Source organism: Amblyraja radiata, chromosome 1 (assembly GCF_010909765.2).
Source record: "Amblyraja radiata isolate CabotCenter1 chromosome 1, sAmbRad1.1.pri, whole genome shotgun sequence".
Classification (NCBI taxonomy): domain Eukaryota; kingdom Metazoa; phylum Chordata; class Chondrichthyes; order Rajiformes; family Rajidae; genus Amblyraja; species Amblyraja radiata.
Genome location: NC_045956.1, coordinates 178304754 through 178329597, shown reverse-complemented (window position 1 = coordinate 178329597; position 24844 = coordinate 178304754). Strand labels below are relative to the sequence as shown.

The 24844-nt window shown below is 45.2% G+C and overlaps 1 protein-coding gene across 1 annotated transcript; it reads right to left on the bottom strand.

The window, feature by feature from the left end:
• Window positions 1–12503: 12503 nt before the first annotated feature.
• Window positions 12504–23213, bottom strand: LOC116982381 (apolipoprotein L3-like). Its single transcript, XM_033035593.1, has 2 exons — window positions 23139–23213; window positions 12504–13610 (listed from the first exon to the last, which is right to left on the bottom strand). Exons 1-2 carry the CDS (start codon window positions 23158–23160, stop codon window positions 12865–12867), a joined length of 768 nt encoding a protein of 255 aa, XP_032891484.1. The 5' UTR covers window positions 23161–23213; the 3' UTR covers window positions 12504–12864.
• Window positions 23214–24844: the final 1631 nt, after the last annotated feature.

Sequence of the window (24844 nt, the reverse complement as noted above, 5' to 3'; positions counted from 1 at the left end):
AAAGCCTGACCACATGGCATAGAACTTTGTGTATTTTCACCATTCCTTGTTAACAGATATTGAATTGGGACGGATAAGGGCTGACCTTAGAGTTTTCGTGTATTTTGGTTTCAGGGTTGTATCTCTTTGGGCAGGTTTTGGAATCTCCGGTTCGACGGCCCATGGCGTGGCTGGCTGGAGCATTGTTAAATTGTTTGTCGGTTTATCCATATCCCTGACTGGGTTGTTTAAATCAGGTTTGAGTTTTGTGTTCCAATGAATAATTAAAACTGTTTTTTGAACCTGAACCTGGTTTTTGACTTGTGTTACGTGGCTCTGAAGTACTTGCATTCGGGAGTCGTAACAAAATGGGGGCTCGTCCTAAGTTTTGAGGACCCTAGACGTTTTTAGGGGGTATTTTTGGTAGGCTTCTGGACTGAGGAAGTCTGTGTGTTGTAAGGGAATTTTTTCTTCCCTGTTTGGGGTAGCATTAAGGCCCAAGTTTTAGCTGGTGGTTTGGGGCTACATTAGAAATGGAATTTAAGGTGAAAGAATTTGTTGAGGCTCCTAGTCGGGAGTTGTTTGATAGATGTACGAAGGAGCATTTGATTTTGCTGGCTGAGAACTATGCCGTGACTATTGACAAGCATTCAAAGAAACACTCCATTAAATCGGAGTTGTGGGCTGCGTTGGTGGAGGCTGGGGTTTTGCCTGGTGGTGCAGACAGTCCCCCACCTTCTGTTCAGCCAGTTCAGAACATGGAGGCCATCATTAAACTGAAGGAGATGGAGCTTGAGTCACAGAGAATTGCCTCTTTGTTAAAAGAGAAAGAGCTCATGCATGTTCTTGAAATGAAACGGCTTGAGCTTGAGGAGGAAACCAAAAGGGCTGAATTTCAGCTGCGGAAAAAAGAAATAGATAATTCCCGGGTTTCTTCTAGGGAGCGGGAGTTTGATATGAGCAAGAACATCCGCCTGGTTCCCCCGTTTCGTGAGGAGGATGTGGACAAGTATTTCACAGTGTTTGAACGGGTGGCTTTGTCCTTGAAGTGGCCTAGGGACGTGTGGACCTTGCTATTGCAGTGTGTCCTTGTGGGTAAAGCACGGGAGGTGTACTCGTCTTTATCTGTTGAAAGCAGTCTGGACTATGAGTGTGTGAAGTCTACAGTATTAAGGGCTTATGAATTAGTTCCAGAGGCGTACCGGCAGAAGTTCCGGCGCTTTAGGAAGTTTGATAGTCAGACTTATGTGGAGTTTGCTAGGGAGAAGGAGGCACTTTTTGACAGGTGGTGCGCTTCTCAAGGAGTGAAGGATTTTGAGCTACTGCGGGCCTTGATGATTATGGAAGACTTTAAGAACTGTCTCCCTGAGAGGGTTACTACTTACCTTAATGAGCAGAAGGTGAATGAGGTGTCTAAGGCTGCGGTGTTGGCAGATGAGTATGTATTGACTCATAAATCTGATTTTGTTGGGCGATCCTATAGTTTTGGTGCACGGCCGGTTGATCGTGGTGGTGTCGCCGGTGGCAGTGTCAAAGCTGTTTCTGTGCCTGCAAATGGCAGCACGTTGATACAGGGGGAGGTCCGAGCTGATAAGGTTGACGGAAATGTAAGGACAAATGAAGGTCCTGTGTGCTACTATTGTAGAAGGAGAGGGCACATGTTAAAGTCGTGTCCCGTTCTGAAGCAGAAAAATGCAAAGCCTGTGGCTTTGGTGGGTACACAAAAGGCACCTGTCGTACCTGAGGTGCCTGAGTCTGATGAGTGTAGGAATTATTCTGCGTTCATCATGAATGGTTTTGTTTCTCTAGAGGATGGGGGTGATAGAGTTCCAGTATCCATCTTGCGTGATACTGGTGCTACTCAGTCCTTTATATTGGATGGGGTACTGCCGTTTTCTGGGGAATCATCGGTTGGGTCAAGTGTCCCAGTGGTAGGATTCGGGATGGATGACATGGTAGTGCCTTTGCATACCGTGCGTCTCGAGTCCAAGTTGGTTTCAGGCCGGGTAACTGTTGGGTTACGGCCGTGTTTTCCCGTTGGGGGAGTTTCTGTGATTTTGGGGAATGACTTGGCAGGAGGTAGAGTTTTAGTCACTCCTGAGGTGACGGCTGTTCCGATGGTGCAGAGTCCTGATAGATTGGCTATACAGCATCCAAAGGTCTTCGCAGCTTGTGCTGTCACGAGGGCTATGGCTAAGAGCCAGGCGAAGTTTGAGGATGTGGTGGACCTGCGTGAGAGCATTTTTGGGGATCAGGATGATAGATCCTGTGTTGTGAAGGGTGTTTCTCCATCTCAAGATGGGATAGTGTCTGGAAATGTGCCGGTGTCACTGTCACGTGACCGGCTGGTTGAGGAGCAAAAGAGTGATCCAGGTTTATCTGATCTGTTCGACTGCGCAGTGCCTGAGGGGGATATGGATTCCACAGCAAAGGGGTATTTTCTAAGGGATGGCTTACTGATGCGAAAGTGGTCTCCCTTGTATGTATCTGGGCATGATGATTGGAGCGTGGTTGATCAGATTGTGATGCCTCGTCGGTATAGGGACGAGATACTCTGTTTGGCTCATGATGATCCTCTGGGTGGACATTTGAGGGTCCTGAAGGGAAAATGGTTGCAGGAGGATACAAAACGTCGTATTTTAGACCACGTCTGTACTTTTCGCTCTAGACTGAGGAGGGCATGCGAACTGGCAATGGGTAATCTTGCCTCTGCTCAGTCTAGGATGAAGGACTGGTTCGACAGGAAGGCTTCTAGTAGGAATTTTTCTCCAGGTGACAAGGTCCTGGTGTTGTTGCCTATTCCTGGTTCCAGTCTGCAGGCTCGGTATAGCGGTCCCTATCAGGTGGTTAAGAAGGTTGGTGAGAGGGATTACGTTATTGGTACCCCTGATCGGAGGCGTAAGACTCAGCTCTGTCATGTTAACATGATGAAACAGTACCATGAGCAGGAGCCTGTGGAGGTTGATGGGTCGGAGCTATGTCCTTCTAAGCCTGTTTTGGCTGCAGTGGTGCTGCCCCCTGACACGGGTGGTGATGTGGGGGAGGCACGGTTGTCTGTGGCAGTAACGCAGGGAAAGCTGAGTAACTCTGAGGCTTTGGAGACGCTTCCCTTGCGGTTGTCTCATTTGACTGGCATATCCGTGGCAAGGATAATGTATTGGCTGATGCATTGTCGCGCCAGTGATGTCTGTGCTACTGAATAGTTGCTGAAATTTGGTGGTGTTTTTTTTAGTTCATTTTCAGAAACTTATTCAGTATCTTTGGGTGGGGGTGTTAGGCGCTTCCCCCCCTGGTGAATGCTATGTACTAACCTTTCTCTGTTTCTATCCCAAGTACAGGCCTCGTGGCTGTGAGTCTGGAATCGAGGGGTTAAAGGCTCCTGTACCCGATTGGCCCAGCTGCGTCAGGTGACGGGTGACTCATCTGAAGTATAAATACCAGAGCTCCCAGGATTCTTCTCTCTTCGTCGTAGACTCTGACTGATGAGCAGACTGTTGGTGGGGGCCGAGAAAGCCTGACCACATGGCATAGAACTTTGTGTATTTTCACCATTCCTTGTTAACAGATATTGAATTGGGACGGATAAGGGCTGACCTTAGAGTTTTCGTGTATTTTGGTTTCAGGGTTGTATCTCTTTGGGCAGGTTTTGGAATCTCCGGTTCGACGGCCCATGGCGTGGCTGGCTGGAGCATTGTTAAATTGTTTGTCGGTTTATCCATATCCCTGACTGGGTTGTTTAAATCAGGTTTGAGTTTTGTGTTCCAATGAATAATTAAAACTGTTTTTTGAACCTGAACCTGGTTTTTGACTTGTGTTACGTGGCTCTGAAGTACTTGCATTCGGGAGTCATAACACCAGAAGATCTGGGGTGACGGAGGAACTGAAGGAAATGCACATTAGGCAGGAAATGGTGTTGGGTAGACTGATGGGACTGAAGGCTGATAAATCCCCTGGGCCTGATGGTCTGCATCCCAGGGTACTTAAGGAAGTGGCTGTAGAAAACGCATTGGTGATATTTTTCAATTGTTCTATAGATTCAGGATCATTTCCTGTGGATTGGAGGGTAGCTAATATTATCCCACTTTTTAAGAAAGGCGAGAGAGCGAAAACAGTGAATTATAGACTGACATCGGTGGTGGGGAAGATGCTGGAGTCAATTATAAAAGATGAAATAGCGGCACATTTGGATAGCAGTAACAGGATTGGTCCAAGTTAGCATGGATTTACGAAGTGGAAATCATGTTTGACTAATCTTTTGGAAATTTTTAACGATGTAACTCAGTAAATGGACAAGGGAGAACCAGTGGTCGTAGTGTACCTGGACTATCAAAAAGCATTTGATAAGGTCCCACATAGGAGATTAGTGGGCAAAATTAGGGCACATAGGGCACATATTGGGGGTAGAGTGCTGACATAGATAGAAAATTGGTTGGCAGACAGGAAACAAAGAGTACGGATTAACGGGTCCCTTTCAGAATTGCAGCCTGTGACTAATGGGGTACCGCAAGGCTCGGTGCTGGGACTACAGCTATTTACAATATACATCAATGATTTAGATGAAGAGATTCATAGAAACATTATCAAATTTGCACATGACACAAAGCTGGGTGGCAGTGTGAACTGTGAGGAGGATGCTGTGAGAATGCAGGGTGACTTGGACAGGTAGGGTGTGTGGGCAGATGCATGGCAGATGCAGTTCAATGTGCATAAATGTGAGGTTATCCACTTTGGTAGCAAAAATAGGAAGGCAAATTATTATCTAAATGGTGTCAAGTTGGGAAAAGGGGAAATACAACATGATCCTTGTTCATCAGTCACATGCAGGTACAGCAGGCAGTGAAGAAAGCGAATGTTGGCCTTCATAACAAGAGAAGTTGTGTATAGGAGCAAAGAGGTCCTTCTGCAGTTGTATAGGGCCCTCGAGAGACCACGCCTGGAGTATTGTGTGCAATTTTGGTTCCCTAATTTGAGGAAGGGCATTTTTGCTATTGAGGGAGTGTAGTGTAGGTTTACAAGGTTATTTCCCGGGATTGTGGGACTGTCATTTGCTGAGAGAATGGAGTGGCTGGGCTTGTATATTCTGGAGTTTAGAAGGATTAGAGGGGATCTTATTGAAACATATAAGATTATTAAGGGTTTGGTCACGCTAGAGACAGGAAACATGTTCCCGATGTTGGGGGAGTTCAGAACCAGGGGCCACAATTTAAGAATAAGTGGTAAGTCATTTAGAAGGGAGATTAGGAAACACTTTTTCACACAGGGAGTTGTGGGTCTGTGGAATTCTCTGCCTCAGAGGGCGGTGGAGGCCTCTCTGGATACTTTCAAGAAAGAGCTGGATAGGGTTCCTAAAGAGAGCGGAGTAAGGGGATATGGGGAGAAGGCAGGAACGGGGTACTGACTGTGGATGATCAGCCATGATCACATTGAATGGCGGTGCTGGCTCTAAGGGGCCGAATGGCCTAATCCTCTACCTAGTGTCTATTATCTATTGTTCTTGACTAGTTCAGGTGTCAGTGGTTATGGTGAGAAGGCAGTAGACTGCGGTGGAGAGGGGAAGATAGATCTGCCATGATTGAATGGTGAAGCAGCCTTGATGGGCCAAATGGCCTAATTCTGCTGGTAAACCTATGAACATGGAGCATTGGGCATGGCATTGAGAGGCCAGCCTCCATGTGTCAGGAGGACACTGAAGCTCACACCAAGCGTCAGAGTAGGTGCAACATCTCACACTCACAACCCTGAAAGCCATTCGTGCTCCGACCATGGGATAGGCTGTAGTTACCCCACCGACACTTACTCATTACTTGGGCGGCACGGTGGTACAACGGTAGAGTTGCTGCCTTACATCGAATGCAGCGCCGGAGACCCGGGTTCCATACCGACTACAGGTGCTAACTGTACGGAGTTTGTACGTTCTCCCCATGACCGCGTGGGTTTTATCTGAGATCTTCAGTTTCCTCCTACATTCCAAAGACGTATATTGGCTTGGTAAATTGGCTTGGTAAATGTACAAATTAACCCTAGTGGGTGTAAGATAGTGTTAGTGTGCGGGGATCGCTGGTCGGTGTGGACCCGGTGGTCCGAAGGGCCTGTTAACCGTGCAGTATCCCAAAACTAAGCTAAAAAGCTGGCTCACTGCCCCCCCTAAACCAAGAATAGACGGAGGTCTCCCGATGTTAGATTTAGCTCTTAGGGCTAACGGAATTTTTTAATGTTTTCCCTGTGACCACGTGGGTTTTCTCTGGGTGAACTGATTTACTCCCACACTGCAATGATGTACAGGTTTGTAGGTTAATTAGCTTTGTCAAAATAGAAAATTGTCCTTAGTGTGCACTGAAATGCTAGTTTCCGGGGTGAACGCTGGTCGGCACAGGTTTGGTGGGCTGAACGGCCTGTTACCAAGTTGAATTTCCAAAAAAAATTATTGTCATGTGTACCAATGTACAGTGTAAAGCTTTTTAGTTGCGTGCTATCCAGTCAGTGGAAAGACCATAAATGATTACAATTATGCTGTCCACAGTCTACAGACGTAGGATAAAGGGAATATTGTTTTGTGCAAGATTAATTCCATTAAAGTTCAATGGTCCGAGGTACTTCAATGAGGTGGATGGTACATCAGTCTGAAGAAAGGTCTCGTCTCGAAACGTCCCCCATTCCTTCTATCCACAGTTGCTGTCTGACCCGCTGAGTTACTCCAGCATTTTGTGTCCATCGCAGGCAAATTAAACCGGCTAAGATGGCACAGCTTGGTCGGCATGGATGAGTTGAGCTGAGTGGCCTGTTTCTGTGCATGAAGTCTAAAGTTTTATAGAGAGCCTTGTGTGGCTTTTCAACATAATAATAATAATAATAATAATAATAATAATAATAATAATAATAATAATAATAATAATAATAATAATAATAATAATAATAATAATATAATAATAATAATAATAATAATAATAATAATAATAATAATAATATAATAATAATAATAATAATAATAATAATAATATATTTTATTGTCATTGCACATCAGTGCAACAAGATTTAGTATGCAGCTTCCAACCGATGTCAATAAAATAAAATAAATAAATAAACTGTGCGACGTGACCATCTGAGGGAGACAGTCCAGGGGGGATGGGGGGCACTCAGCAGGGCCGGTTCTGAGCCGCGAATAGCTCTGGGAATAAAGCTGTTTCTGAATCTGGAGGTTCGGGCGTAGAAGGCCTTGTAACGTCTGCCGGAGGGAAGTAGTTCGAACAGTCCATTACAAGGGTGTGAGGAGTCTCTATGGATGCTGACAGCCTTCCTGAGGCACCGTGTGTGGTAGATGCCCTCCAAGGCTGGTAGCTGTGTCCCAATAATCCTCTGCGCTCTGTGGACGACGCATTGAGCAGCTCTCCTCTTCGCATCCGTGCAGCTGAGATACCACACATAGATGCCATACGTTAATATGCTCTCTGTGGTGCAGCGGTAGAAGGTTGTCAGCAGCTGTTGGGGCAGACCATCACCACATCACCACATCATTGAGAGGAGTTACAGAGAGGTGGTCACTCCAAGACCACAGGAGGCAGGCAAGTGGGTCACGGTTAGGAGGGGCAATGGGCACAGGCAGGGAGTATAGAGTACCCCGGTGGCTGTACACCTTGACAATAAGTACTCCTGTTTGAGTACTGTTGGGGGGGCCAGACTACCTAGGGGTAGCAACAGCGGCCGGGCCTCCGGTACAGAGACCGGTTCTGTTGCTCAGAAGGGTAAGTAAAAGAAGAGGAAGGCATTAGTAATAGGGGACTCTATAGCTAGGGGGTCACACAGGCGATTCTGTGGACGCAGTCGGGAGACCCGGATGGTAGTTTGCCTCCCTGGTGCCAGGGTCTGGGATGTGTCTGAACGGGTCCAAGATATCCTGAAATGGGAGGGAGAGGAGCCCGAGGTCGTGGTACATATAGGTACCAATGACATAGGTAGAAAAAGAGAAGAGGTCCTGAAAGGAGAATTTAGGGAGTTAGGAGGAGAGTTAAAGAGAAGGACTGCGAAGGTAACAATCTCGGGATTACTGCCTGTGCCACGCGACAGTGAGAGTAGGAATGGAGCGAGGTGGAGGATAAATGCGTGGTTGAAGGAGTGGTGCAGAGGGCAGGGATTCAAGTTTCTGGATCATTGGGACCTCTTTTGTGGAAGGTGCGACCTGTACAAAAAGGATGGGTTGCACTTGAACCCGAGGGGGACCAATATCCTGGCGGGGAGATTTGCAAAGGCTACTGCGGAGACTTTAAACTAGAACAGATGGGGGGAGGGACTCAAATAGAGAAAGCTAGTGGACAGTGTGTGAGGCAGGAGGCAGAGAAGGGAAACACTCAGACCCAACATGTAGGGGGGGAAGAAGAAAACAATAATAAACAGAATAATAATAATAATAATAAATTTTATTTAATGGGTGCCTTTCAGACATCTCAAGGACACCTTACATAGGTTAATAGAAATAAAAACATATAATCAGAATAAAATAAGTAATAAAGACATCACAGAGACACAAATTAAAAACAGAATTCATTCCAAAAACAGAAAATCAAAAACACAGTGTGAAGAGGGAGCAGCGGCAACCAAATCGTGCCAGCGTCCACTCTCTCTTCACGGCAGCCATCTTGGACACAGACTTACAGGATTACATTAGACAAAAAAAATCATCCCCCCACAATGGATACCACTGTGAGGGAAGGCACAATGTCCAGTCCCCATCCCCAGTTCACCCCAAAGTCAGGCCTATTGAGGCCACCGCAATTGCCTCTACGGAGGCCCGATGTCCCTGGCCGTTCTCACCGGGTGGTCTTGCCCCGGCGTCGGGAGAGTCCTCTCGAATAAGAGGTGGTGGGGTTCTTAAATGTGTGAGCAGAGAGACAGAGGGGTGTAAAATGAGGGTAGAAGCAATAGGTAGCAAGGTGAAAAGTAAAAGTGGCAGGCAGACAAATCCAGGTCAAAAATCAAAAAGGGCCACTTTTCAACATAATTGTGTAAGGGGTAAGAGCATTGTAAAAAACAAGCTTGGAGGCTTTGTGTCTCAATAAAGGAGCATTCGTAATGAGGTGGATGTTGAATGTGCAGATAGCTATTAATGATTATGATATAGTTGGGATAACGGAGACATGGCTCCAGGGTGACGAAGGCTGAGAGCTGAACATCCAGGGATATTCAATATTCAGGAGGGATAGACAGAAAGGAAAAGGAGGTGGGATAGCGTTGCTGGTTAGAGAGGAGATTAACGCAATGGAAAGGAAGGACATTAGCTTGGAGGATGTGGAATCGATATGGGTAGAGCTGCGAAACGCTAGTGGGAGTTGTGTACAGGCCACCTAACAGTAGTAGTGAAGTTGGGGATGGATGAAATTAGAAATCCGTGCAACCAAGGTAAAACATTTATAATGGGTGACTTCAATCTACATATAGATTGGGTGAATCAAATTGGCAGGGGTGCTGAGGAAGAGGATTTCTTGGAATGTATGCGGGATAGTTTTCTAAACCAACATGTAGAGGAACCAACGAGAGAGCAGGCTATTCTAGACTGGGTACTGAGTAATGAGGAAGGGTTAGTTAGCAGTCTTGTTGTACGTGCCCCCTTGGGCAAGAGCGACCATAATATGGTTCTTCATTAGGATGGAGAGTGACATTGTTAATTCAGAAACATTGGTTCTGAACTTAACTTTGAGGGTATGAGACGTGAATTGGCTAAGATTGACTGGCAATTAATTCTTAAAAGATTGACGGTGGATATGCAATGGAAGGATTTAAAGAATGCATGGATGAACTACAACAATTGTTCATCCCAGTTTGGCAAAAGAATAAATCAGGGAAGGTGGTGCATCCGTGGATAACAAGGGAAATCATGGATAGTATCAAAGCAAGAGATGAAGCGTACAAATTAGCCAGAAAAAGCAGCCTACCAGAGGACTGGGAAAAATTCAGAGACCAGCAGAGGAGGACAAAGGGCTTAATTAGGAAAGGGAAAATAGATTATGAAAGAAAACTGGCAGGGAACATAAAAACTGACTGCAAAAGTTTTTATAGATATGTGAAGAGAAAGAGATTAGTAAAAACAAATGTAGGTCCTTTGCAGTCAGAAACAGGTGAATTAATCATGGGGAACAAGGACATGGCGGACCAATTGAATAACTACTTTGGTTCCGTCTTCGCCAAGGAAGACATAAATAAACTGTCGGAAATGGCAGGGGTCAAAGGAGATGGAGGAACTGAGTGAAATCCAGGTTAGCCGGGAAGTGGTGTTAGGTAAATTGAATGGATTAAAGGCCGATAAATCCCCAGGGCCAGATAGGCAGCATCCCAGAGTACTTAAGGAAGTATCTCCAGAAATAGTGGATGCATTAGTGATAATTTTTCAAAACTCTTTAGATTCTGGAGTAGTTCCTGAGGATCGGAGGGTAGCTAATGTAACTCCACTTTTTAAAAAGGGAGGGAGAGAGAAAACGGGGAATTACAGACCAGTTAGTCTAACATTGGTAGTGAGAAACTGCTAGAGTCAGTTATTAAAGATGGGATAGCAGCACATTTGGAAAGTGGTGAAATCATTAGACAAAGTCAGCATGGATTTACGAAAGGTAAATCATGTCTGACGAATCTTATAGAATTTTTCGAGGATGTAACTAGTAGAGTGGATAGGGGAGAACCAGTGGATGTGTTATATCTGGACTTTCAGAAGGCTTTCGACAAGGTCCCACATAAGAGATTAGTATACAAACTTAAAGCACACGGTATTGGGGGTTCAGTATTGATGTGGATAGAGAACTGACTGGCAAACAGGAAGCAAAGAGTAGGAGTAAACGGGTCCTTTTCAGAATGGCAGGCAGTGACTTGTGGGGTACCGCAAGGCTCAGTGCTGGGACCCCAGCTATTTACAATATATTTAATGATTTGGTCGAGGGAATTGAATGCAACATCTCCAAGTTTGCGGATGACACGAAGCTGGGGGGCAGTGTTAGCTGTGAGGAGGATGCTAGGAGGCTGCAAGGTGACTTGGATAGGCTGGGTGAGTGGGTAAATGCATGGCAGATGCAGTATAATGTGGATAAATGTGAGGTTATACACTTTGGTGGCAAAAACAGGAAAGCTGACTATTATCTAAATGGTGGCCGATTAGGAAAAGGGGAGATGCAACGAGACCTGGGTGTCATGGTACACCAGTCATTGAAAGTAGGCATGCAGGTGCAGCAGGCAGTAAAGAAAGTGAATGGTATGTTGGCATTCATAGCAAAAGGATTTGAGTATAGGAGCAGGGAGGTTCTGCTGCAGTTGTACATGGTCTTAGTGAGACCACACCTGGAGCATTGCGTACAGTTTTGGTCTCCAAATCAGAGGAAGGACATTATTGCCATAGAGGGAGTGCAGAGAAGGAGACATTATTGCCATAGGGCCGAATAGCCTACTCCTGCTCCTATTTTCTATGTTTCTATGTTTCTATAATTGCTAATTGTTGTTTTAACATGGCTGATGTTCTCCCCAAGGGGGAGAAGTTGTTAACATCTACACAAATATGTCAGACTCTGATCACCCGATGCAAAAAAAAATCTCAGTCTTTAAAAAGCATTCTGCATAACTAATTGCTTCCTTTATTTCAGGAATTATTCTTGTACAGGAGAAATAAATCTTTAAATTCTCAATCACACAAAGCATTACAATTATTTATAATTCATGTAGCAAAAATGCTGTGTAAGATAATCAGTTGGGCAGCTTAAAATGATCTAAAATGTACAGTTCTGAGGAAATGAAGGCATCATTAGATACACTAAACATTGACACATTTTGCACTAAAAGACAAGTAACTCAAATGTATTTTATAAACACATTTCTTGTTCACAATGCCAGTTTTGGTGAGCAAATTGAATAAATGTACTGCATTTTCAAATCTTATAGAGTTATTGTCATAGAGTGATACAGCGTGGAAACAGGCACTTTGGCCCAAATTGCCCACACTGGCTAACATGTCCCAGCTGCACTAATCCCATCTGCCCATACCTGGTCCATACATGATTATAATTATGAACAATTGAAAGTTTTGGGAAAACAATCATACTAGTTTCATTGTCCCCGTGATTAATTTTACTGTTTATATGCCTCGTTGTCATTTTCCCCTCATCCAACAATGAGCCATTGTACTTTTCCAGATCAGCATCTTCTTTGATCTATTCGTTTCACGTTCTGCACTGATATTATGGGCTGTCCTTGTGCTGAACGGTTCTATATTCCATGTTCTATGTCCAAGAAGCAGTTATGGTGGATTCCACAGCAGCCCATTGGCCACAAACACTTTGCACCTAGGCCTAGATATATTAGTTTAGTTTAGTTACAGCGTGGAAACAGGCCCTTTGGCCCACCGAGTCCACGCCGTCCTGCGATCCCCGCACACTAATACTATGTGCACACACTAGGGACAATTTTACATTTATACCAAACCATGTACAAATCTGTACGTCCTTGGAGTGTGGGAGGAAACTGGAGGCCCTGGAGAAAACCCAAACAGGTTACGGGGAGAAGGTACAAACTCGGTACAGACAGCACTGGTAGTCAGGTCTCTGGCGCTGTAAGGCAGCAACTCTACCGCAGCGCCACCGTGCTGTTGTGGCAGGTTCTGTGAGGAGCAGTCTGCTTTGGGGGCTTTCTTGATGCTAATGCTTTGGGGTCAATTTAATGGAGACAACAAACTTTTGCTTTAAAGAGGAACATTTTGCATAACATCTTAGAGGAGGGAGGTTTGGAAAGCTGGAAAGGGTGCTGAGAATATATGTATTTCAGCATTAGAAATAAAAACTGAAGCTGCAAAGAATAATGAAGAATAGTTTGCAAAGAATAAGGGAGAGTGAATTCAGAGTAATTAATTTGATCTCTGTATGATCAGTAACCAACCAGATAATTGTTCAGCTCATCGCATTTCTTCAAGTCTAAAAGCGTTTTCTCAAAATTGCCCTTTTCCTCCTCCATGTTTGTAGCTATCTGTCGGATCATCTTAGAAATTTCAGTCATCTTTTTTCCAAGTTCGTTTACATCTTTTACAATGGAAAATAAATCCCATGCTATTGTGAGTCCTGCCAGAACTCCTGACATAGCTCTGAATGTAACCATCGCATTCCGGGTCAGTGTTGTCGTCAATACGGACGCAAAACCTAAGCCACTCACCAGACCCTGGGCGGCATTAGCTACGTTTGTAACTGGAGTCCTCCTCTCCTCACCCTGTATCAGGAATTCAATGACTTGGTTGAGCTGAGTTAATGTATCAGTCAGGTGTTTGGTCATGTCTTGGTATTGTTCTACAATTTCATTCACTCTTTTCTGTTCATTATTTTGTTTTAAATTATCAGTAATGTTGGCCACAATGTTAGTGACCCCACCAAGCACGCCCGCCCCCAGCCCCACCCCAGTGAGCACGAGCGAGGTTCCCATTGTGAAAGGGGCAGCAACTATTCCAGCGATGGTTAGGATTCCCCCCAAGGCTCCTGTGGAAGTGCCTGCTATGTTTGCGATGGTGGCACCTTGATGATAATTGTCAATGTCATCAGCGATTGTGCGCAGTTCCACAATGTATTTTGTTGCTTGCTTCGTACACCAGGGAACCTCCGTTTGAAATTCTTTCCATTTTCTTTCTGGAAGATTGCAAAGATAATATCGACAATGTTTAATCACTTCCAGTCACAAACTAGCATAACACAATTGGAACTCAAATAGAAACAAATAAATGCCTGATTTAGTACCCATCATACACCTTAACGAGAGCTGGGCCCACCATAATGTAGTTCTTCTTGCATCACCTCCACCTCCACACCTCATTCTGTAGGAAGGATTCCTCACATCCCAGTGATGAACCCTTCTCCCATCTCCAACATCCCTCCTCCTCTCGGACACCCCGTGCAAGGCTTAGTGCAACTACCAATGTGACATCAATCGTCTTGACCTCCACTCCTCTCATCCGCTCCAATCTTACCCCAACCACCTTTTACCTGACACACATTGTCCCGCCTCCCCTCTCTTCCAGCTTTCTCACCACCCTCAACAATCAGTCTGAAGAAGGATCCCAACCCGAAACATCACCGACCCAATTCTCCAGAGACCTACTGAGTTACTCCAGCACTTGTTTTTTTTTTATTGCATCTGACCGATTAATGCCAGTGTACAAAATGCCTTCTACACTACCCTGAGGTGGTTAAGAAACATATAAACATAGAAACATAGAAAATAGGTGCAGGAGGAGGCAATTTGGCCCTTCAAGCCAGCACCACAATTCATTGTGATCATGGCTGATCATCCACAATCAGTACCCTGTGCCTGCCTTCTCCCCATATCCCTTGATTCTGCTAGCCCCTGGAGCTCTATCTAACTCTCTTTTTAATTAATCCAGTGAATTGGCTTCCTCTGCCTTCTGTGGCAGAGAATTCCACAATTTCACAACTCTCTTGGTGAAAACGTTTTTTCTCACCTCAGCCTCCCCTTTATTCTTGGACTGTGGCCCCTGGTTCTGGACTCTCCCAACATTGGGATCATTTTTCCTGTATCTAGCTTATCCAGTCCTTTCATAATTGTATACGTCTCTATAAGATCCCCTCTCATCCATCTAAACTCCAGTGAATACAAGCCCAGTCTTTCCAATCTTTCCTCATATGACAGTCCCGCCATCCCGGGGATTAACCTCGTGAACCTACGCTGCACTGCATTAATAGCAAGAATGTCCTTCCTCAAATTAGGAGACCAAAACTGCACACAATACTCCAGATGTGGTCTCACCAGGGCCCTATACAACCTCTTTACTCCTATACTCAAATCCTCTCCTTATGAAGGCTAACATGCCATAAGATTTCTTCACTCTGCTGTACCTGCATGTTTATTTTCAGTGACTGGTGTACAAGGACACCCAAGTCTCGTTGTACTTCCCCTTTACCTAATCTGACACCATTGAGATAATAATCTGCCTCCTTGTTTTTGCCGCCAAGTGGATAACCTCACATTTATCTACACTATACTGCATCTGCCATGCATCGGCCCACTCACTCAACCTGTCCAAGTCACCCTGCAACCTCCTAACATCCTCTTTGCAGTTCACACTGCCACCCAGCTTTGTGTCATCTGCAAACTTGCTAATGTTACTTATAATTCCATTATAAACTCCATTATACTTCTAAATCATTAATAAATATATTTTAAATATTTGCAGCCCCAGCACTGAGCCTTGCGGCACTCCACTCGCCACTGCCCACCATTCTGAAAAGGACCCGTTTATTCCTACTCTTTGCTTCCTGTCTGCCAACCAATTCTCTATCCATGTCAATTCCCTACCCCCAATACCATGTGCTCTAATTTTGCCCACCAATATCCTGTGTGGGACCTTATCAAAGGATTTCTGAAAGTTACATACACTACATCCACTAGCTCTCCTTCATCCATTTTACTTATCACATCCTTAAAAAATTCCAGACGCTCTGAAAGTGAACACAAGAAATTGCAGATGCTGGAATCTTGAGGCAGGGGGAAGCAAGCTAGAAGAGAGGCGAGGCAGGAGAAAGTGTGGCAGATAATAGGTGAACATTGGTGAGTAGAGTTTTTGGTAATCATAGAGTGATAGAGTGATGCTGTGGGGAAATGACATAGAAACCTAGAAAAGAGGTGCAGGAGGAGGCCTTCTGGTGGGAGGGGGAGGGACTATAAATCCGGAAGTGGCTCAGTCTGTCTGCAAGATGGTGAGGGAGAGATCATGACTCTCTGTCTGAGCTGGGAATCTATAGGTCCTGGAAAATCTCCATGTCCTGACAGGATATTTCCTAGGATATTGAGGGAAGTTAGTGTAGAAATAGCAGGGGCTATGACAGAAATATTTCAATTGTCAATAGAAACGGGAATAGTGCCGGAGGATTGGCGTCCTGCACATGTTGTTCCATTGTTTAAAAAGGGTTCTAAGAGTAAACCTAGCAATTATAGACCTGTTGGTTTGACGTCAGTGGTGGGCAAATTAATGGAAAGGATACTTAGAGATAATATATATAAGCATCTGGATAAACAGGGTCTGATTAGGAACAGTCAACATGGATTTGTGCCTGGAAGGTCATGATGTTCCTCATGGAACGTTGGTTAAGAAGGTTCAATTGTTGGGTATTAATGGTGGAGTAGCAAGATGGATTCAACAGTGGCTGAATGGGAGATGCCAGAGAGTAATTTTGGATGGCTGTTTGTCAGGTTGGAGGCTGGTGATTAGTTGGGTGCCACAGGGATCTGTGTTGGGTCCACTGTTGTTTGTCATGTACATCAATGATCTGGATGATGGTGTGGTAAATTGGATTAGTAAGTATGCAGATGATACTAAGATAGGTGGTGTTGGGGATAATGAAGTAGATTTTCAAATCTACAGAGAGATTTAGGCCATTTGGAAGAGTGGGCTGAAAGATGGCAGATGGAGTTTAATGCTGATAAGTGTGAGGTGCTACATCTTGGCAGGACAAATCAAAATAGGACGTACATGGTAAATGGTAGTGAGGAATGCAGTTGAACAGAGGGATCTAGGAATAACTGTGCACAGTTCCCTGAAGGTGGAATCTCATGTAGATAGGGCGGTAAAGAATGCTTTTGGTGTGCTGGCCTTTATAAATCAGAGCATTGAGTATAGAAGTTGGGATGTAATGTTAAAATTGTACAAGGCATTGGTGAGGCCAATTCTGGAGTATGGTGTACAATTTTGGTCGCCTAATTATAGGAAGGATGTCAACAAAATAGAGAGAGTACAGAGGAGATTTACTAGAATGTTGCCTGGGTTTCAGCAACTAAGTTACAGAGAAAGGTTGAACAAGTTAGGTCTTTATACTTTGGAGCGCAGAAGGTTAAGGGGGGATTTAATAGAAGTCTTTAAAATGATGAGAGGGATAGACGGAGTTGAAGTGGATAAGCTTGTCCCATTGAGAGCAGGGAAGATTTAAACAAGAGGACATGACTTGAGAATTAAGGGACAGAAGTTTAGGGGTAACATGAGGGGGAACTTCTTTACTCAGAGAGTGGTAGCTGTGTGGAATGAGCTTCCAGTGGAAGTGGTGGAGGCAGGTTCGATTTTATCATTTAAAAATAAATTGGATAGGTATATGGACAGGAAAGGAATGGAGGGTTATGGTCTGAGTGCAGGTAGATGGGACTAGGGGAGAATAAGTGTTCGGCACGGACTAGAAGAGCCGAGTTAGCCTGTTTCCGTGCTGTAATTGTTATATGGTTATATGGTTATAGAAAACTGTGAGTGTGCAATGTACTTGAATAAATGATTTGTTAGCCCTTAATGAAAATGAAATGAGTTGTTTGGCCTGGCCTGTGCTTGAAACTGCAATAGCAATGGAAATGAAGTGAAAATGCAATGAGTTGTTTGGCTTGGGCCTGCCCTGTGCTTGAAACTACAATGGCAAAAGAAATGAAGTGAAAATGCAATGAGCAGTTTGGCTTGAGCCTGCCCTTTGCTTGAAAGTGCAATGGCAATGGAAACGAAGTGAAAATGCAATCAGCTGTTTGGCTTGAGCCTGCCCTGTGCTTGAAACTGCAATGCAATTGGAAATGAAATGAAATGAGTTTTGGTCTGCCTGAAACCACTAATTTCGGCCCACAAGGCTCCCATTAGCCGAGAAACCAGTCACTTTTGCCCCAAATGCCCGTTATTTGCCCAGAAGGAGCATTTTGGCCCAAAAGGTCCGTGCCAGGCCAGGAAAAGTCCAGAAAAAGTGCCTTTCACTAAAAGTGCCTTTTAAAGAGCCCATTTTGCCCATCAGGCCTGTACTAGCCCAGGAGTACCTTCGGCTCATCAGTAAGTATCCTCCTGCAAGTGTTAAACCTCACCCCAGTAATTTTCTCCCTCCCTTCATTTGCTCCCTGTAAGATCTAGGCCAGGATACTTTCCTCCTTCATTGCTGCGATTTGCAGAGGTGACCTTTTGTCCCGCATGGAGCGGTTGATGGCGCAAATGCTCCAGCGGGACTTGCTCCGGGAGATGGGGCAAGCCCGACAAGGGAGTGCATGCACACCCGCAACAGTGCAATATCCAGCACTGGCCATCACATCTCCCTCAGCAGAGGGGAGCGTTGGTGACCAGGGCTGGGCTGGTCAAGAAGCGGGGTCTTTGGCTGAAGACAACAGCAGTATTCTGGGGGTGCAGGAACAGGAAGAGCTGCTGGGAGTGGTAAACCGCTACGCAGTAACACCGCGAGTGGGACAGCCGTTGCAGCCTAAACTGGTGGCTAGTATTGACTACCTGTCCTTCAACCCACTTCAAGAACAGGTAGTCAATAAGGCGTTGGAATTATACATGCCCCCGGAGAATTGTATTTCGCTCAATGTACCGGCCGACCACAACCAAATCTGGGGGTACATTGGGTTGGGCATACGAACCCAAGAACTAAAACTCCAAAAAATTCTGAAGCTCCTGACGTCAGCCATTACATAATACGCTCGTTCCGTGGATGGTGTCGAAATGACCAACAACCAACAAGACACCTTGGCTCTACTGTGTAACACACAGTACGAAATCAACAACCTGCAGAAAGTAGCCAGAAGACCTGCCCTCAATCCCAAATTTGCAGGATTGTGCAAAACTCCGACCTCACAACCTCAAATCCTGCTATTTGGTAAAGACCTGCCGAAGCAGGTAAAAGATCTGGACGAGGAGTCTAAAGCACTTGAACTCATGAGGGCAGGCCCCGGAACGAGCAAGGCCACGCAACCCAGATGGCAGCACCCGTACACATCCACCAGCAGGCGGCAACATCATGGTGCTGGTGAAAGCATGGGGCCCGCATATCATCCCCGGAGGTCTTTTTTAGGACAGGGCCCAGAGCGGACCCCATGGAAGATGCGTCAACCCCACACAGCAACACCTCGACCGATGAAGAGCCGGAAACCCAAGAAATGAATATTTTACCGGTAAAAATGGAGGTACAGTGGGTGGGTCTGGTTCCTTCCAGAACATTAAAGGTGCAGGGCCTTTACTAACTGGGGGAAGGTTACACCTGTTTTTGGAAGCATGCAGGGCTATCTCTCGATAATTATATACTACAAAGTATTCAGGGTTACAAAATTGAATTCGTTTTTGAATACAAAAAAGTATGCCGCCAGTTCAGCATACACCCCACAGGGAGTTTACCCTCTCACAAAAAGAAAAATTCGAGGGACAGGCAGAACTGGTGAGACTACATACAAAGTCATAGAGAAATCGGAACATGACCCTTTGGAATTTGTATCAAATATCTTTACAAAAACCAAAAGAAATGGTGGATGTCGCATCATCATTGACTTAACAACATTAAATACTTTTGTCAAGTATATACATTTCAAAATGGAAACATTTGTTACCACCAAACAATTGATTTCCAGAGGATACTTCATGGCATGCATCGATCTAAAAGATGCATACTATTTAGTACCCATTCATAAGGATCATCGTAGATACCTAAAGTTTAACTGGATGGGGCAACAATGGCAGTATAAAGTGTTGCCTAATGGTCTAACATCAGCCCCAAGACTATTTACCAAGATATTAAAACTGGCCTTGGCGATACTAAGAAAACAAAAACATATTGTAATGGCATATCTTGATGATATTTTGATAGTGGGCAAAACCCTGGAATTAGCTAAATCAGCAGTATTAGCCACCAAACATTTGTTTGAAACTCTGGGGTTTGTCATACATCCAGATAAATCTAAGTTGACGCCATCCACAACTATGGACTATCTGGGTTTCACAATTAATTCAGTCCACATGTCTGTAACGTTGCCAAAAGAAAAAGCAGCAGAATTGGCACAAGCCTGCAACAAATTAATGATCACTAATCAACCAACTATTCGACAGGTGGCAAGAGTAATTGGGAAATTAGTAGCAGCATTTCCAGCTACCCAGCTTGGACCTTTGCATTACCAAAACTTACAAAGAGCAAAGGTGCAAGCGCTAAAACAACATGCAGGTCATTTTGATCGACCCATGAAATTACCAGCTAAAGCAATATCAGAATTACAATGGTGGAAAGTGAACATTTGGCATACTTCCAGCGCAATCATTACCAATAACACAACAATCATGATACAAACGGATGCTAGTGCTCAAGGCTGGGGTGCAACTAACACTATATTTAGTATGGGTGGTAGATGGAATATACAAGAATGATCACTACTACAGACACTGGGTATAAATTATTTGGAAATGTTGGGTGCGTTTTATGGTCTAAAAGCTTACTGTCCTGCTATGCACCATTTGCATGTCTGCCTACAAATTGACAATACCACAGTGGTGGCCTATATTAACTATATGGGCGGGATAAAATCGATATCATGTGATAATCTGGTCAACACAATCTGGCAATGGTGTGTCGACAGACATATCTGGCTATCAGCAACTTACCTACCAGGTAAGCTTAATACCGTGGCAGACACCAGGTCACGAAAATTCAACGATAACACCGAATGGATGTTAAACCCCAAAGTATTTGCTGAAATTACAAAGCAATATGGAACACCAGATATCAATCTCTTCGCATCCTGACTGAATCACCAGGTATCAACAAATGTCGCTTGGGAACCAGACCCTGAGGCAGCAGCGATGGACGCTTTCTCGCTGAATTGGGGAAAATTGTTTTTCTATGCCTTTCCCCCTTTCTGCCTCATCAGTCGGGTCCTATGCAAAATACAATGGACTCTGCTTCAGGTATTTTGGTAGTACCCCATTGGCCTACACAGCCATGGTTCCCTGTGGTCCTTGACATGGTCACTGAACCACCCATGACCATTCCCAGAAGGCCACATCTGTTGGTCCACCCTGTCACAGGCGAGAGTCATCTGTGCCATGACAGAATAAATCTGTTGGGTTGCAGAATTTAAAAAGACCGTTTTTGGACCTGGGACTGTCAAACAAAACCATGGACACGATGACAGCATCTCACCGACAATCCACCAAGAAACAGTACCTCTCCAGCATCAGGAAGTGGGAAGCGTACTGTTCAAGAACTGGGGCGACATATAGAACAGCAACTATAACGAATGTACTGGAGTTCCTGTCCAGCCTTCACTACGATGAAGGTCTGAGTTACAGTACAATTAATTGTGCTAGGAGTGCTCTGTCAGCCTATCTATGGCAGGCACCAAGACAACAGTCCATAGGATCACATCTGCTGGTGGCCAAACTAATGAAAGGCATCTTTAATACCAACCCCCCTAGACCAAGGTACACCCAGATCTGACGTTGCACTGACGTGCAATGACAATAAAAGATATTATTATTATTATTATTATCTGGGACGTCAGTATCGTCCTGTCATTTCTAAGGGGATGGTCACCAGCCAGATCCCTGACTCTGCAACAGCTCACACTGAAAACGGTAATGCTGATGGCTTTAGTCTCAGCCCAAAGGGTCCAGTCCCTACATCATCTAAGACTGGACAACATGGTCATATCAGCTGACCAAGTTACATTTACTATCTGGGAGCTGGTCAAGCAGAGCAGACCGGGAACTTCAGGACTAACAATGGAATTCCGGGCGTACCCACCTGACCCCCGTTTATGTGTCATGTCACATTTGCTGCTATATGTTAGCACAACCAAAGAATCCCGAGGGAGAGAAAAGGCACTATGGGTCAGCTACAAAAAGCCACATGGTCGGATGTCGGTACAAACCATCTCAAGATGGGGGCTAATGGGGTGGGGAAGGTCCCGTAGCAGAGGACGGGGATGGCTTCAGGTGGGGTGGGGAGCGTCCTGGGACGAATGGCTAGTACCCATGTTGTGGGCTGAATAAACTGCAGCTGGGGACGGGAACGGCTTCAGGCAGGGGCAGGTGGGAGCGTTCTGTAACCGGGGGTCGGGGATGGTTTCAGACGGGTCTATCGAGGACCGGTGGGGTGGGAGCAAGGGGAGCTCTGCCATAGCCTAACCCTGCCGCTGCCTACCCCTGCTGCTGCCTACCCCTGCCACTGCTGTGGCCTACCGCTGCCACTACCATGCTCTGATGCTGCTGTGGCCTACCGCTGCCACTCCCCACTGGCTTTGGTACGGCTCCGGCCTTACGCTGCTGCCCCGGCCTCGCACTGCGGCTCTCAGCCCCGGATCCGGCCTCATCCAGCGGCTCCTGGCCCCGGCCTCACTCAGCCGTACCCAGACTCACTCAACCGATCCCTTCCTCGCTCATGACTCACGACCCCACTCAACGACTCCCGGCCCCACTCACGACTCCCGGCCCACCTCAGCACCTCCCAGCTCCACTAAGCAGCTCCCGGCTCCACTCAGTGGTTCCTGGCTCCCAGCTCTTGGCTCTCGGCTGCCGGCACCCGGCTTCAATCAGCGACTCCCGGCTCGTCGTGATGGTGGTCCTCGGCTGCAGGACACTCCCTCCCACCTGCTCCCACTCGCTCACCACTCTCTGCTCATTCCACTCTTTCAGCTTTATTCTCCACGCTGCCAGTGATTGACAGTGGGTGTTGGTAGGGGAGTCGCCGTCCCATCGAATGACAGGAAAGAAAAGCAATCTGTCAACAGAAGAGTAGACCAATCTGCGCACGTGCAGTTTTTACAATTTCTAAACCTTAATAACTTTTGTAATTTTCCACCGACTGGAACGAAACTTGGTGCACTCTCAGCACAGGAGAACGGTGAGTGAGCTGGCAAAAAATCGTAGTGCAATCAGGTACCATTTTTGCGCATATAGAAAAACCACGCAAACCGGAAGATACCAAGATCAGTTTTAGTGATGTACTAAACTAGATAGATTGACTAGACTAGATGGGGTCCAAAACTGCTCACAATCCTTTTTCTTTTCACCAGTGTTATGATGTATAGTCGGCGAAAAGACATGAACCGGTGGTCTGAGATATGCAACATGAAGATTATGTGCTGGAAGGGACTGCAGATTCCGATTTACACCGAAGATAGACACAAAATCTAGGGTCAGGCAGCATCTCTGGATAGAAGGAATGGGTGACATTTCGGGTCGAGACCCTTCTTCAGTCTGATGAAGATTATGATGAAGGTTGACTTAAAAAAATCTCACATAGACCAAAGAAGAGTTACCAAGTGGTTGAACACAGTTCATCGACTGCTGGAAATGGAGGAATTTTATTTGAAATAGGATTCAGGGTGGAAATTGTTAATATTCAATCAAAGAAAATATACAAAAGACCTACCTAATTTTGCATCCAATCCCATTTTTTTTTCAGGAAGAGAAGCAGAATTTGTATGAAATTGCTTTTGATGAACGGCTTTTCCAATCTGAGGCAAAATAAATGTTAAATACATTCAAATTTCATTTGCACACAACATGTATTATTGTTAGATAGTTCAACTTACTTTACATTTCAGGAAGCAAAATGGTACACAGACCTCTGTTTGCATTGATGGCGCCTAATTAGAGATGTGTCAAAATCCTCGGAGTCACTATCACCAAAGACTTCTCCTGGTCCACCCATATTGAGCTAACGACCAAGAAATCACACCAACCACTTCGCTTCCTGAAGTCAATCACTATCTCCTTTGTCTTGCTGACATTGAGAGAAAGGCTGACACAAAATGCTGCATAATTCAACAGGACAGGCAGCATCTCTGGAGATAAGGAATGGGTGAAGTTTCGGGTCGAGACCTTCCTTCAGACTGATGAAGAAGGTAGATGTCTCAACACCAGGACATGAAATTTTCAATCTCCTTCCTATACTCCGTCTCATGTTGTCTCATGGCGGTGCTGGCTCAAGGGGCCAAATGGACTACTGGTATGTTCCTAACAACTCTCATCAACTTCTGTGTTACCATATAACATATAACCATATAACAATTACAGCACGGAAACAGGCCATCTCAGCCCTACAAGTCTGTGCCGAACACCTTTTTTCCCTTAGTCCCACCTGCATGCACTCATACCATAACCCTCCATTCCCTTCTCATCCATATGCCTATCCAATTTATTTTTAAATGATACCAACGAACCTGCCTCCACCACTTCCACTGGAAGCTCATTGCACACAGCTACCACTCTCTGAGTAAAGAAGTTCCCCCTCATGTTACCCCCTAAACTTCTGTCCCTTAATTCTGAAGTCATGTCCTCTTGTTTGGTGTTGGTTGATGAGGATGTACCAAGCACCCAAACAGTTGCAACCTTGAGCTCACATCTGCTCTTTGTCACTGTGTTTAGTAGACTTGTACCCCAGCAGTTAACGGACTTTAATAATAACCTGCCCCCATTGCTGCCTACAGAGGGTTTACTAGCATTGTGTCAAGACAACAATCTCTCCATCAATACGAGCAAGATTCAGGGATAGTTTCTTCCCAGCTGTTATCAGGCAACTGAACCATCTTACCATAACCAGAAAGCAGTCCTGACTTACTATCTACCTTATCGGGGACCCTCGTACTATCTTTGATCTGGCTTTACTGGATTTACCTTGCACTGAACGTTTTTATTTTTTTTAGTGCTTAGATTTAGTTTTAGAGATTCAGCGCGGAAACAGCCAATTCGGCCCACCGAGTCTGCGTCAACCAGTAATCCCTGCACATTAACACTATCCTACACATACTAGGGACAATTTACAGTTTTACCAAGCCAATTTACCTACATACCTGTGTGTTACGTGAACGCTGCTGGTGAGGGAGAAATATTGGACGCTCCAAATCATCAGTATCCGTAGTCCTGATGGTGCTGACAGACAACGACTCTACGTTTCTGCTCCACTCTGGATAGGAAGAATGTATTGGCAATTAGAAGATGTCAGAGATGATTTAATTGATTGATTTGCTGGGATAAAGGCGTAGCTGGAAATTAAGTGGTTTTAATACAGGCAAAGGTAAGAAATGTAGAATGGCAGGGTTGAGGTGATGTTGGCTCCCTCCTCTTCAAGATGCT

What these genes read in the sequence shown, in the direction of transcription:
- LOC116982381 (XM_033035593.1), bottom strand. Translation starts at nt 23,160, where the DNA reads ATGGGATTGGATGCAAAATTAG. An exon ending in GGGATTGGATGCAAAATTAG is followed by an intron (nt 13,611 to 23,138) that starts GTAGGTCTTTTG and finishes GCAATCTTCCAG; the next exon opens with AAAGAAAATGGAAAGAATTT.